Source organism: Delphinapterus leucas, chromosome 4, assembly GCF_059928025.1.
Source record: "Delphinapterus leucas isolate spDelLeu-1000000601 "Yukka" chromosome 4, BTC_Dleu_Yukka2, whole genome shotgun sequence".
NCBI lineage: Eukaryota > Metazoa > Chordata > Mammalia > Artiodactyla > Monodontidae > Delphinapterus > Delphinapterus leucas.
The window spans coordinates 98,476,547-98,492,800 of record NC_143132.1 but is presented as its reverse complement, the minus strand read 5'-3'; the positions used below and the strand labels follow the sequence as shown (position 1 = coordinate 98,492,800).

General features: G+C 37.5%; 1 protein-coding gene across 1 annotated transcript in view; it reads right to left on the bottom strand.

The window, feature by feature from the left end:
• The window catches only part of WDR49 (WD repeat domain 49), a 139,191-nt gene that overhangs the window by 65,728 nt on the left and 57,209 nt on the right, over positions 1–16,254 (bottom strand). Inside the window, 1 exon segment of the mRNA XM_089909919.1 lies at positions 7,185–7,418. Coding sequence (XP_089766045.1) covers positions 7,185–7,418 — 234 coding nt within the window.

The following is a 16,254-nucleotide window of genomic DNA, read 5'->3' as shown; positions in this document are numbered from 1 at the left end:
AAGACCACATACTCAGATGTAGCAACACAATATTGCAGAAGAAGACAAATCAGAGGATTGACACTACCTGACTTCACAACTTACTATAAAGCTGCAATAATCAAGACAGTATGATATTGGTAAAAGAACAGACAACCAGATCAGTAGAACAAAATAGAGAGCACAAAATTAGACTACATAAATATAGTCAACTGATCTTTGACAAAAAAGCAAAGGCAATACAATGGAGAAAAGATAATCTTTTCAACAAATGGTCCTTGAACAACTGGACATCCACGTATAAAAATATGAATTTGGACACAGACTTTACACCTTTCACAAAAACTAACTTGAAATGGATCACAGACCTAAATATAAAACACAAAACTATAAAACTCAAAGAAGATAACATAGGAGAAAATTTAAATAACCTTGGGTTTGATGATGAATTTTTAGATAAAACACCAAAGGTATAGTACATGAAAAAATAATTGAAAGCTAGACTTCATTAAATTTAAAATTTTCTGCCCTGCAAAAGACACTGTCAGGAGAATAAAAAGACAAGCCAAGATCGGGAAAAAATATTTTCAAAAGGCATATTTGATGAATCACTGTTACCCAAAATACACAAAGAACACTTAAAATTCAACAATAAGAAAACAAAAAACCCAATTAAAAAAATGGGCCAGAGACATTAACAGACACCTCACTAAGGAAGGTAAACAAATGGCAAGTAAGCATTTGAAAAGATACTTCCCATCATATGTCATCAAGGAAACACAAAGTAAAACAAAAATGTGATACTACACATCTATTAGAGTGGTCTAAATCTAGAACACCGACAACACCAAATGCTGACAAGGACGTGGAGCAATAGGAACTCCCATTCTTTGATGGTGGGAAAGTAAGATGGTACAGCCACTTTAGAAGGCAATTGACAATCTTTTTACAAAACTAAATATACTCTTACCATATAATCCAGCCACCATGCTGTTTGATGTTTACCCAAAGGGGCTGAAAACTCATGTCCACACGAAAGCCTGCACACAGATGTTTATAGTTGCTTTATTCATAATTGCCAGTACTTGGAAGCAACTAAGATGTCCTTCAGCAGGTGAATGGATAAATAATCTGCGGTACATCCATACAATGGAATATTATTCAGTGTTCTAAAAAAATAAGCTATCAAGACATTAAGATACGTAGAGGAAATGTAAATGCATACTACTGAGTAATAGAAGCCAATCTGAAAAGTCTACATACTGTATTCCAATTATATGACACTCTGAAAAAACTAAACTATGTAGACAGTAAAAATATCAGTGGGTGCCAGGGGTTAGGGGAGGTGGGATAAACAGGTGGAGCACAGAGGATTTTTATGATGCTATAATGATGGACACGTCATTATACATTTGTCTAAACTCTTAAAGTATATAACACCAAGAGTGGACCCCTTATATAAACTGTGATTACACTTGATGGTAAGGATGTGTCAATATAGTTTTATCAAGTGTAACAAATATACCATTCTACTGGGGAATGTGGATAAAGGAAGAGGTTATGCATGTGAGGGACAGGAGTATACGGGATGTTTCTGTACTTTGTTCTTAATTTTGCTATGAACCTAAAAATGCTCTTTAAAAAAAATTTTTTTTAAATAGTCTTAAAAAAATAGCTGAGGGGCCTCCCTGGTGGTGCAGTGGTTGAGAGTCTGCCTGCCAATGCAGGGGACACAGATTCGTGCCCCGGTCCGGGAAGATCCCACATGCCGCGGAGCGGCTGGGTCCGTGAGCCATGGCCGCTGAGCCTGTGCGTCCAGAGCCTGTGCTCCGCAACGGGAGAGGCCACAACAGTGAGAGGCCTGCGTACCGCAAAAAAAAAAAAAACAACAACAAACAAACAAACAAAAATAGCTGAGACTGTGTTAATGAGAGAGGCTGAGGAAAGGGTGATCTTTTATCCTGCTGATGGATTTAATGCACCTTTTATGCAGAAAATTTGACAACATCCGTCAAGTTTACTGTCATAAATACTCTCTGACCCACTAATTCCAGTTCTAGAAATTTATCTCACAGATATTTCCTCACTAGTGCCAAAATTTGTGCATTCAAGGTAAAAAATTACTACATTATTTGTAATACAAAAATACTGGAATCCGTCTAAATGCCCATAAGAACTGATTAATAAAGTTTGGCACACCCATTTAATAGAATACCATGCAGCTGACAAAAAGAAAGAGGATACTCTGGATAAGGAGATAAATAAAATGATCTTTCGGCTGTATTGTTGGGTGGAAAATCAATGTACAGAGCAGTGTTTCTGTGCAAAGAGCAATTAAAATAATAAATATTCTTAAATATTAAGAATTATTATATACATCTATTTAAAAGTGAGTATACATATTTACTTATATATGAATACAACAGCCCTTAAAGGGTTGCTCATGGATCTCATGAACTGGTTGCCTCCAGGGAAGGAAACTGGTAGGTAAAAACAGGGATAAGAGGAAATTTTCACTGTATACCCTTTGTCCATTTGAGTTTTATAACACTGAAATGTATTATTCCTTCTAAGAAATCACATTTAAATAAGTGTGTGTGTGTGTGTGTGTGGGTTTAACCTTAAGGCTAGGGTGTTTCCCACAACTCCATCAAGTGACCAGAGCTCATAGCCTCAGTATTGACATGTAACCAAGGACAGCCTTAAGCTGACCAGTGAAAAAAAGCCACGTTAACTGAAGGCTGGTCACTTGGAGCCCAGCAGTAAGCAGGCAAAGAGAAAGTTTTCACTCGTGTTCATCCAGTTCTGTTCAATTAGAAGCTCATTGATTTTGCCTTAAATACAAGCACTGAAGAGGTGCTTTGTAAGGTGGGGATAAATTTCCCTCAAGCTTGTCCCCTTCCCTCTGCTCAGATATTACATTTCCCACAGGAACTACCAATTGAATTGGTTAGATTCTCAAATATCTCAATTCCACATTTAGGTACAAGGAAATAATTCCACTATGTTTCAGAATAAGAAAGTAAGTTACAGAACCATATTCAGGTGAAATAGTCTATGCACAGAGAGATATTTAGATATTTTGACGATGTTTCAGCAATATTTAATTCTTTACCTGAACTTACTGCGTTGTTTTAATTTCTTATAATAAGCAAGTAATGTTTTACGAAAAATAAATTATTTCAATGAGAAAAATAGTAAATATCATTGTCTGTCAAGATTTGATGATACTGATATATTTAGCCTGACGATAAATATGTCTAGATGCAAAACACACTGAAACATTACCTATTTTACAAAAACACATAAACCCACATCATTAGGATGAGAACCATGGTGGTAAGTCAGAAATTTTATCTATTCCAGTTTATATGTTACCTACAAATACACTTTTAAAGTTCCCCAGCATTCATGGGTTTTTAAGAAAAGCTTTATTTAAGAATTCTATGCAAAGACAGTTCATTAGAACTACCTCCAGGATACTGAGTGACTTTGATTCTTTCAAAATTGTGCATTCCAGGGACTCCCTCAACCTGTCCCAACTTGTTCTGCCACTAGCTGTGAGGGCAAGCTTTGCTGGGTGAAATAAAGCATAAGGTTCCTTTTCAAAGGCTCTGTGTGGCTTAACATCACTTTCTTAGATTAGGATGCGAGGGTACCAAAAGGCAGGAAGATAAAGAAAAGTCACAGAAATATGCCATGTCACTTTCATATAGAAATAATGGTAGGTTCCCACTGATGACCAAATAGAATGAAATAATAGTAAAGTGTCAGCAACATGTTGAAATGACAATGGAAGGGAAGGTTTTCATTAGATTCAGATAAAAGGAAAGTCTTTCAAAAAGACACCAAACCAAATAACCAAAGAGCAAGCACCAGTGGACTGAAAAAGCATGGGTTCGTTTTGAACTTAGAATTAGAAATAGCAGTAAAAGGAATCGAACATCCATTGGTGCTCAGAAGAGTGTTGGGAGTTGTAGGAAAACACAGAAGGGGAAGACAAGGATCTTTCCCTTCCATCAAACATGTGAGGGGAGAAAGTGAGAATTTAGCCAAGTGTTTAATTGGAAAACAACTAGAAATGCAACTGACGCGCAGAGAGGGGAGAGAGGTATGGTAGGAGATGTCCCTGGAGACCTCGGATGTGGAGAGGACCAGAGATGAGCCCCGGAACTGAATGTTTACCAGCAGGAACTTCAATGGCAGAGAAGAGAAGGGGCAGAAAAAAACTCTTCCTCACCTCAAGGGACCAGAGACAAAGCCCAATTCAGGGGCCCCTCCGCCTTTCTAACTTCCCAACATCTGCTTTCATATGACACATGGGTAAAATAAAGAGTAAGAAATATCAAGATGTTAATAAGAAAAAGAGGTGTCCTAAAGCGTCACCCTTCAACCTGAGAGGTATGGGGGAGCGGGGGAGACTTGTCAGGGCTGGCCGCCTGGGAGGAAGGAGGACGACTTCCAAGAAGCAGGACACAGTAAGGCAATGCTGCAGAGATACCTGTTGTTACCATTATTACGTCTATGCTCACACCACCCCCGCCCTGCCACACACACACTTTTGAAAGTCAATAAACTGAAGCTTAGACACGATAAATAGTCTGCCCAACATTTGAACTCACATTTCTCTAACTCAGCAGTTCTCAAAACTTTTGATCTCGGAATCCCTTTATACTACTAAAAATTCCTGAAGAATCCAAATAGCTTCTATTTATGTGGGCAATAGAGACAGAGACAGAGGTAGAGATAAAGACAGAGACAGACAGAGAAACATATATATTTACCAAAGTAGAAATTTAAACTGAGAAATTGTTAAAACACAGGAATACAAAAGCACATATTCCTTTAGCCATCAGAGCGACGATGTCCTCACTCATCATAGAGCCTCTAGAAAGCTCCCTTGTACACTCATGAAACAAGAGAGGAAAAAGTAAACAGCAAGTTAATATTATAATGAAAAGAGCTGTGATCTTGAAGATCCTTTGAAAGGATCTGACTTCCCCAGGGACCTGAGATCACGCTGTGAGAACTGCTGTTTTAACCTCAAGTCTATGTTTTTCCAAGACTAGACCTTGGTACATTGAGTGAATGACCTTCACAATCTGGCTCTAAGCTCCCTTCACTGCCTCAAGTCCCACAGTTTTTGCTAAGTCTCCCCAAACTAGCCATACCAGAATAAACCCTCTCCCTGAAAAAAAATGTAGAGTCTGTGCTCAAGCTTCTTTGCAGGTGGCCATGTTGTACCTTCTGTCTGGAGTTACTTCCTTCTCTCCTCTTAGGGGTTCCCACTCTAGATTTCAGGGCTCTGCTGAATGTCACCCACCCCAGCCCCAGACAGATTTGATCACTTTCCAGGGATGGCACTTTTCTTTTACCCCTATTCATTTCACTCTACTCCATTGTTTCCTTGTGAGTTGGTCATGTGTCTACTTCCTCTTCTTTCACCCCACCATCCTGTAACGAGCACCTACCCAGCAAGGAGCTCTTGGAAGACGCCCAGAACCTGAGTCTCCCTGAACTATGGGGGCAAAGAAACTATGTGGCACGTGAATCTTTGATCCCTCATTCCTGGCACCTGAAACTTATTCAAAACTGTTTTATTTGCTTTGTCTAATTATTCTGAAATGATGAATTATCACTGGCTGATGGGACTGTGGGTGATATTATTTTCTTTGCACTTGACTGCAACATATTTTTACAATTATAAATGTTATACAACATTAAAGTGTTTCTCTATAACTTAGCTGCTAATAGTCAGGAAACACTTATGTATGACACACAGCTCTATGAGCTTTATATACATATTAATGCATTTAATTATTTATACTTTTAACAGCAGAAATAAGTAGAGGCATGAATATCCAACTAATTTGTACAGATTCTTTCTATATGGTATTCCATATGTGCATAGTCTATTGTTGCCTATAACTTGCATATCTTTGTGTTATCTTGGCTTTATCTTCATGTTCCAAATGGAAGATTCCAGACCTTCTTTGTGTCCCATTTCCTGAATTCCTCATGGAAGATTGCTCATTTTATGGTCAGGCAATAGCAGATCGTAACATCAACACACAAACCTAGCACTTTAACTTTGCAGATCTCAATTAGCAGAATGTTCTCCTGGAAACAAATACATCTCTCAGTGGCCACCAGGGAGTCGCATTAACTGGTTGCGTTCATAAAGTTCAGTAAAACATTTACGAGGGAATGTTCTCCCTGAAGATGGAATTCAAAATGGATCGTTTTGTAAAGGATTTTTAGCTCCTAGAATAACCGGAAAACAGAGTGTTTGAAGTAGTGACATGACACACTACTCATTACTAACAAAGGGCTCTCCTCCCCTTGCACCCAATCTGAACTACTCATTTCTGTGGAGATGCAGAAGCTTCTGCAGCAAGGAAAGAAAGAATGGGCTAGAGTTACTGTTTAATTGGCCACAAGCTGGATACCGGCTGTCTGCTTGGCTCCGGCTGTGCTGTGACTATCAGGCCTGAGGTGATCATGGTCGCAGACTAAGCTCCGTGGGTGCCCGCTCGCTCTGTGATATCCACAGGCTGGCCCTCCCTTTCCTCTAAGAAGGCCTGTGGTCCTTGCGGCATCTCCACTCCAGAGGAGCCCGCTTCCTCATTGACATGCAGGGAGCGCTCCCATAAGCAAAAGCTGCAAAGCATCATTACCGTGGTCGGGAGACAAACAACACTCGCACGGCATACCAAGTGGCACCACATTTAACTGAATCATTTTATTATGAATACATTCCGGGCTGCCACTGTGAGCCACTTGCCTAAACTATGCCGGCAAAATGGATCTTTGCTAATTACATTTCATGCATATTTCAGATCTTTCCATGGGGATGCAGGAAGATGGTGTTCATAAAAGGGAATTTTACAGCCAGGTTCACTTGCATTTGGCATCAAAACCCAAACTAGCGGGTAACAAAGGTAAGTTCAATTACATTCCGTGTTGTGTTTGTTTCAGCTGGAATGTTTCCTCCTAGTAACTCTATCAGTGCTGCTGTGGTCACTGGTTGAAAATGAAATCACTCTTCAAATCCACCTGAATACACATTATTGCAGAAATACACACAGTTATTAAATCATTTCTTTTCCACATTTCCTTTTCTATATTTGTCCTTAGATTGAATTAAGGAAATAAGCCTCTGGATGTGGGGACATGTCAGGAGAGTGACAGAAAAACATCATTACCTGCTTCAAGACTGAATTGTAAAGCACACAAGTGACTGCTTTCTTGTGGCTTTTCACCCTCTTGCCGGAATCACTTTTCACTGCCAGCAATGCTAGCTGGTTATTAAATGAGATGAAAAGCCGTCCGTGGGCTTCATCAAAGTGGAAGAGACATCTGAAGTCCTGACTTTTGGAGAAAGAACAAGCTATCCTCTGGATGGACAGCTGGTGCCGAATATCCCAGAGTCTCAAAACCTGCATGAAACGTAACAAAGTCACAGGAGTATGTCAAGAATAATTCTAATTTTTTAGCCAGATTTTCTCTAGCTCACCCTCGATCCCAGGCAGGCTCTGCATAGTGCTGTAATTGTTCACACTTCTCTCATAGCACATATTTTTTGTATTTTCCTTCTCTGTTTCAGTATCTCCTCAACCGTAATCTCTTCTAGGGAAGGGACTGTGTTTTGTCTCAGTCCCCAGAAAAGTGCCTGCATTTAGTAGGTGCTTATGATAGGCAGAGTAATCACCTTCAAAGATGCCCACTTCCTAATCCCTGGAAGATGTGAATATGCTATCTTACATGCCAAAAGAGATTTTGCAGATGTCATAAATTAAGGCCTTTGAGATGGAGAGATTATCCTGGTTGATTTGGGCAAGTCCAATGTAATCACAAGGGAGATCAGAGTGATGGGATGGGAGATGGACTCTACCTAATGTTCCTGGCTTCAAGGAAGGAGAAAGGGGACCATGAACCAGGAGAGCTGGAGAAGGCAAGGAAACGATTCTCCCCCAGAACCTCCAGAAAAGAAGACAGCCCTTGGAGTACCTTGATTTTAGCCCAGTGAGACCCAGGCTGGAATTCTAACCTACAAAATATTAAAGGTGTGTTGTTTCAAACCACTGAGTTTGTGGTTATCTGTCACAGTAGCAATAGAAAACGAATACAACCTCTTTCGATAGGTAGATAGATGATAGATAGATAGGTAGATAGATAATATATGTATATATTTTTTGATGAAATAAAAGACTTGTTATTAAATGAAATCAAGTTCAGATAAAACACAGACAATTAAGACACAAAAAATGACATGCAGATGGAACAAGGTAAACACTGAAGGAAATGGGAAGAGCAGCTCTGCAGATGCAAGAGTTGCCAACTGTCAGTCATGGTGCAGAATTAACACAGGGCAGTGAGGGAGAGTCAGAGTGAAGGCAGCGAAAATCCTCTCTAATAGGGGCCAGCAGGCCAGCTCTAGGGCCAAGCTTTTGGGGTTCTGATTTTGGCTTTATCCCTTACTGCAGGGTGACCTCTAGTAAGTTTCTTTGTCTCTCTGAGTTTTCGATGTGGTACCTACCTAATCTGATGCTATGAAGAGTGAATGAGAGCCCATGTCAAGCATTTAGCATGATGACCAGTATGTGGTCAGTGTTCGGTAAATGTTTTTTTTTTCATTATTAAGTGTATTTTATTCTTTTTATTGTATAAACATTAGAACCTAAGAGCAAAAAAGTTTCTTTCAAATAAACTAGTGCATCTTATCCAGTATGAGAATTATTTTAAATTATCTATAAAAGATGACCTCTGTTTACACGAGTGTTTATTACTCCATAGGGCAAGCTACCCAGTAGTTTTTAACATATTTTAAATCATATACTCCTTTGGGGGAAAAAAAAAATCATTTGAAAACGATGGTCCATCCCCTCCTCCTAAATGCATATACCCATACGTGCACACAATTTTCCACATAATTTCTTTGGATACATAGACACACACATCTCCCATACATATCCTGATATCCCATGGGATAGGAATTCCTAGAGTAGTCATTATGATTAGCCAAAGATGTCCTCTTCTACCTTTTGATTCTATCCTACTCTCTTTTCCTACATAAGCCTCTTCGTATACCTCTTTGTTCAGGGTAAATGGGCCCAGTTCTTTCAACATCATAACATCATTTTTAGATCCCCCTCCACCATGGCAGCCTCTTGATTCTCTCACTTTGTCCTTTTTTTTCCATTTTCTCTCCAGGGGAGGATGGTCATCAAGGCCTTGTTTACTTTTTTAAAAATATAATAAGATATGTCCATGGTGTAAAATGCAATAGCACCGAAGGGATTTTTCTTCAACCCATCCCTCTCGGCCTCAAGTCCCACTCCTCAGAGACAGCCTTCTTTAACTTTTTTTTTTTTTTTTTTTTTTTTGCGGTACGTGGGCCTCTCACTGTTGTGGCTTCTTCCGTTGCGGAGTACAGGCTCCAGACGCGCAGGCTCAGCGGCCATGGCTCACGGGCCCAGCCGCTCCGCGGCACGTGGGATCCTCCCGGACCGGGGCACGAACCCGCGTCCCCTGCATCGGCAGGCGGACTTTCAACCACTGCGCCACCAGGGAAGCCCTTCTTTAATTTTTTTTGAGTTATGGTTTTCCCCGTAACACCAAATAATAGCTGTGTGTGTGTGTGTGTGTGTGTGTGTGTGAACACAGCATATATTAATCATACATTGAATGACATTCTCCTCTGAAAGTAATGCAGTTACTTACACTCATTTTCTCCCTTTCTCTTCCCATTGCCCCAATCTAAACATTGTATTTTTTTAGTCCTATTGTATTATGCTTTAAAATAATACACTTACACATTAATTACCGCACTATCAATATAAGACAGTATCTCTCTGCTCACTAATATGTAAAATGAACACCTTAGGGTCCTCAAGGACCTCTTTAAGCAAAGTGCTCAGAATTGAGCCAATATTTCAGGAGTGTTCTAACAACAGTTACAGGCACTGTGACTTCTTTAAAGCAGCCTACTTTTACGTGAGCTGACTAAGCCACTCCAACATGCATTGCCCTTACCTTGGGGTCCTGACTGAGCAAAACTAAATCTTATTCCCACGAACAAATAATCAAGCCAGACATCTACCATCCTACCTTCAAAAATCTCATGTTGTAAGCTAAAACTAGGATTTTCTAGTTTCAAAGTGTAAAGATATAATCTTGAATCCTAATTCTATTATATTGATAATTCCTCCCTGATGTGTCCACACATCCCATGGAATACAGTAGATGGTCAATAGATATTTTCTTAATTTGTTGAAGGTTGTGGTTCATTTAACAACTACGCTTTTATCCCACTCACCGTTAAAAATATTAGCTAGGATAAGTCCAAAAATATAACACTTCGATAAAAAAGCTTGCCTCACTTCTACATGGTTATTTACCCAATTGCAGATCTCATCTAATTCACATTGAAATTTTATGAGACTTTTTCAAACATCTTGCAGAAATGAGTATGCTTGATGTATAGGGTAACCTCTCCATTTACTAACACTTATAACAAACTTAAACTGACCTAAATTCTACCAGATAAGCAGCATTACCAATCCCTCTAATCCCAAGAATATATATTTATAAAGTAAATTGGGTTTTCTTGGCAAGAATTTTTTATTAAACAACTTATTCTAGTTCTTAAACCTTACTATTTTTATTTAAAACATTCTGGCCACTCTCCAGAAAATGTTTATCCTCAAAAATATAAACTCTATAAGAACTAAGACTTGCAAATATATTTCAAAGTGTTCTAAATATAAATAGGATTGATAAGCTATTATTTTGAATGTTAAAACCACATAGATTAGATGCATCTAAGATTAGATGCATCTAGATCATTCTCAAACACTCATATAACTCACAATAGTCATATCAGCATTGTTCAAAATCCTGTCTTGTTTGGTATGGACTCCCTCCTAAAAAGCTGAAATTAACTTCATTTCAGAAAAGTACTCTGGGGCATGGTTGAGTATAGATTAACAATAACTCAACAGTATTAATGGACTATAATTTCCCCAGAATCATTTTCTGCATGTTGTTCAAATCATTTATGTGAACTTTAATATTTCATTGACATTTAGTCACATAAATTAAATGAAATATTAAAAATAGATGAGTGATAACCTCTACTCTATGACAGGTGAGTTCTTGCTATTAGCAATTAAAATTAGAGGTGCGTTTTTTAAGCAAAATGTGTATATTCATTAATTTTTCTTAAAATTAGTTTTTACTTTTCTTCTTTCCCCTCTTCACTTGAAGAACCCTTGACTCTCATAATTAGTGATCCTACTAAGTCCCCTTCCATCTTTAATTCTCTAATTTTTCTTTCTACTGAGAACCAAAGCCAACAACATTTATATACTGTCATCAATGTACAAAACAGTGTTTCAGCATTCTCCCAGAAATCATATCATGGTAGGTGACCTCCCATATGCTTTTCAATTTTTTCTACACTTCACATTCTATACCAGTGGTTCTTAATCTTGACATTAGAAACACCTATGCTGTTTAGAAATTGCTTATGTTTGAGACTTTTCTCAAACCTATTAAATCAGACTCTCTGAGGATGGGGCTCAGGTATTAGTTTTTTGGTTGTTTTTTTTTTTTTAATTTCTCAAGTATTTTCATTGTATTGTACTTTAACTTCTCAATTTGGTTTTAAGATCAATGCTAATCTCCTTGAACAAGACATCTTTCTCTCAGCTTAATCAGTAATACCATGTGGCTTGGCTTTAAACCAGATAACTGTACTCCCCTATTCAGTCTATATCTTTTTAATCAAGAAAAAAATCTCACATTAATTCTATTTTATTAATCAAGTCCTTTTGCAAAATATCACTTAAATATCTAGTTAATATTTGAGAATCCTTGATTTTCCTTTTTTTGTATTCAAATTGACTTCTGAAATAGAATTAGGTCACATTTCAGAAAGCAGTATATTTAATATCATTTTCCATTCCGATATCCTAGAGAAGTTTTCTTTATTCTTAGTAGGAAAAATAAAGAAATTGGTAAACACCCAGGCTTAAAAATTATAATTGAGGAACTGATTATTTTTTAATCTATATTTTCCATATATTTTTATCTAAACTGTACTTTTTATTTTCATCATGATACCTGAGAACTTGTGATGCTTGTCCAAACTCAGACTTACTAAGCCTAGTCCTTGAAATGCTTTACATAGGGGCTCTTTACTTCATCTCCATTTTTATAGTATTAGGAGGAGTAAGCAACCAAGCTTGTGATTTTATATCAAGGCAAAATTTAGCTTTTCACATAATGATAAGGACTTATTTTTCTACTTAATCTTTATCTTGTTTCAACTGTTATCCAGTTAATAATGCAAGATTATAAAAGCAAATCCTGTATTATTCATATACACTAGCACTAGAAACCAGTGGATTGGGACTCCAGACTCCAGACATCTCGATCCTAGTTTTAATATTCCTCAGGTCTGTCAGCTTAGGTATATTATATTACTTCTCCATTTTCTCACCTTTATACGGAAGGGGACACCGCCAGCTCTAAAATTCTGTCGATTTTGTCTAGAATGTACTGAAACTGCTAAATCCATTATCTATAGATTCCAAAATAACAACAACTGAAGCAATTTCAAGAAGGTGTATTGTGAAGATTGGACTAAAGAAATGTAGTCTAATTTTACAAAAAATTTCTTCCTGTCCCCTGCCAGAGATGGGCAGAATCATTTCACATAGGCATAATAAAAGTATAATAAATAAATAATAAATAAATTAACAAAGCTTTTCTTTTATCCTATAAATATTAGAATTATAAATGGGTAACTTCATGGATGGGTGGGTACAAAAATATATGTATGGATGGATACAGAATCTGTTTTCAGTGCACTTTTTAAAACCAAATCAGCATTATGTACATATTGGCAACATGTCCAAATTTAATTCAAAGTAGTTAGGGGGAAAAAAGATTCATAATTTCCTAATAATGATATAAAAGTGAGGGAAAAGTAGAAGACAGACTTAGAGAACTGCATCAAAATGAGATTTGTTTGGCTGCATCAAATATTTGCTACTAACTCCTACCATCCTGTAGGGCATAGATATAAAATGACAATAAGAAAAAGAGAGAGAGCGTATATATCGCTAAGGGGATTTTGAAGACAGCAGGGCAGCAGCCCAGCTCTCCGGGATAATCCACAAAGATGGATAGCCTACTTGCAGATAATAGGATAACAGGAACTGAGGGCATTGGCTTTCCTGAATATACCTTTATGTATTAACAAGTCTATTTATTTAGAATTTAAGCCTTTGGATAATCCACAAAGGCATAATCAGTGAATGCTTAAAGGCAATTTTGTTTGACATGATATATGCTAGCACACATATTCTACTGAATAGCTCAGCTAATGTTTTTATCTTGAAGTAATATAACAGATCTTCCTTTAAGAAATATTTTTGCCATTTTTTCCCTCAGGATTGAGGTCCACCTTAAAATATTAGTGGGAGGTTAAAATCTTCTCTTGTGCTATTCATTGTTAAATTGTTACCATAGCCATTATCATCTTTTTATCATTCTTTTCAACAAAAATGAAAGAAGACATACAGCTCTAGGACACAGATTTCTATTGTGTGTCTGTTTGTGTATTCTATCATTGACCTTGAAAAAGTCAAAATGTTTCTTAATGCTATGAATTGTTCTGCAAAAATCTCATTAATTTCCCAGTTGAAGTTCAGCAATAAATTTAACTAATATTAACATTTTATTTAATTGGCTTTCTTTTCAGAACAAAAGTCCTTTGGGGAATTGTTAAATTTCAGTTAAATTGATTTTTTTGCTATTACCATTGCTCACATAACACATAACAGAATTGTTCGCAGGCTTTAAACAAAAGTTTTCTAACTTTGCCTTTCAAAGATCACTGTTCCTCTTTTACTTCACAAAGTAAACCTAAACACTTTAAATTTTTTTCTTTCTTTTTTAACTCAATATTTATACTAACAACTGCTTTGAAGAAAGTAAGTGAAAACCAGCTAGAACAAGGGAATCTTGGTTCAATTAACATTCCAGACTAGGTTTTTGTGGGGGGCCTTCCTGCTTCAAAGAAAAACAACTCTGAATAAAACATAATTTCTGCTGCCTTGCTGGACCTTCAGGGATTGGAGACAATCTCCACAGGTCCAAAAGAAGAAGGAGGAAAAAAAGAAGCAAACTTCACAAGGAGACAGTGGACAATAGGCATAAATGAGTAGACTATAACCAGGAGAGAGGGCAGACAGCAGAAGCAAGAAGAACTACAATCCTGTAGCCTGTGGAACAAAAAACATATTTACAGAAAGATAGACAAAATGAAAAGGCAGAGGACTATGTACCAGATGAAGGAAAAAGATAAAACCTCAGAAAAACAACCAAATGAAGTGAACATAGGGAACCTTCCAAAAAAGAATTCAGAATGATGATAGTAAAGATGATCCAAGACCTCAGAAAAAGAATGGACACAAAGATCGAGAAGATGCAAGAAATGTTTAACAAAGACCTAGAAGAATTAAAGAACACCTAGAAGAATTAAAGAACACCTAGAAGAATTAAAAACCAAACAAACAGAGATGAACAATACAATAATTGAAATGAAAAACACACTAGAAGGAATCAAAAACAGAATAACTGAGGCAGAAGAATGGATAAGTAACGTGGAAGACATAATGGTGGAATTCACTGCCACGAAAAGAATACAGAAAAAGAATGAAAAGAAAAGAAGACAGCCTAAAAGACCTCTGGGACAACATTAAATGCACCAATATTAGCATTATAGAGGTACCAGAAGGAGAAGAGAGAGAGAAAGGACCTGAGAAAATATTTGAAGAGTTTATAGTCAAAACTTCCCTAACATAGGAAATGAAATAGCCACCCAACTCCAGGAAGCGCAGAGAGTCCCAGGCAGGATAAACGCAAAGAGAAACACATTGAGACACATAGTAATCAAACTGACAAAAATTAAAGACAAAGAAAAATTATTAAAAGCAACAAGGGAAAAACAACAAATAATATAAAAGGGAACTCCCATAAGGTTAACAGCTGATTTCTCAGCAGAAACTCTACAAGCCAGAAGGGAGTGGCATGATATATTTAAAGTGAAGAAAAGGAAGAACCTACAACCAAGGTTACTCTACCTGGCAAGGATCTCATTCACACTCAACAGAGAAATCAAAAGCTTTACAGACAAGCAAAAGCTAAGAGAATTCGGCACCACCAAACCAGCTGTACAACAAATGCTAAGGGAACTTCTCTAAGTGGGAAATACAAGAGAAGAAAAGGACCGACAAAAAGAAACCTAGGGCTTCCCTGGTGGCACAGTGGTTGAGAATCCGCCTGCCGATGCAGGGGACACAGGTTTGTGCCCCGGTCCGGGAAGATCCCACGTGCTGCGGAGCAGCTAGGCCCGTGAGCCATGGCCGCTGAGCCTGCACGTCCGGAGCCTGTGCTCCACAATGGGAGAGGCCACGACAGTGAGAGGCCCATGTACCACAAAAAAAAAAAAAAAAAAGAAAAAGAAACCTAAAACAATTAAGAAAATGGTAATAGGAACATACATATCGATAATTACCTTAAATGTGAATGGATTAAATGCTCCAACCAAAAGACACAGGCTCACTGAATGGATACAAAAAGAAGACCTATATATATACTGTCTACAAGAGACCCACTTCAGACCGAGGGACACATACAGACTGAAAATTATGGGATAGAAAAAGATATTCCATAAAAATGGAAATCAAAAGAAAGCTGGAGTAGCAATACTCATATCAGATAAAATAGACTTTAAAATAAAGAATGTTATAAGAGACAAGGAAGGACACAACATAATGATCAAGGGATCAGTCCAAGAAGAACATATAACAATTATAAATATATATGCATCCAACATAGGAGCACCTCAATACATAAGGCAAATACTAAGAGCTATAAAACAGGAAATCGACAGTAACACAATAATAGTGGGGGAATTTAACACCTCACTTACACCAATGGACAGATCATTCAGACAGAAAATTAATAAGGAAACACAAGCTTTAAATGACACAACAGACCAGATAGATTTAATTGATATTTATAGGACATTCCATCTGAAAACAGCAGATTACACTTTCTTCTCAAGTGCACACGGAACATTCTCCAGGATAGATCACATCTTGTGTCACAAATCCAGCTTCAGTAAATTTATGAAATTGAAATCACATCAAGCATCTGTTCTGACCACAACGCTATGAAATTAGAAATCAATTACGGGGA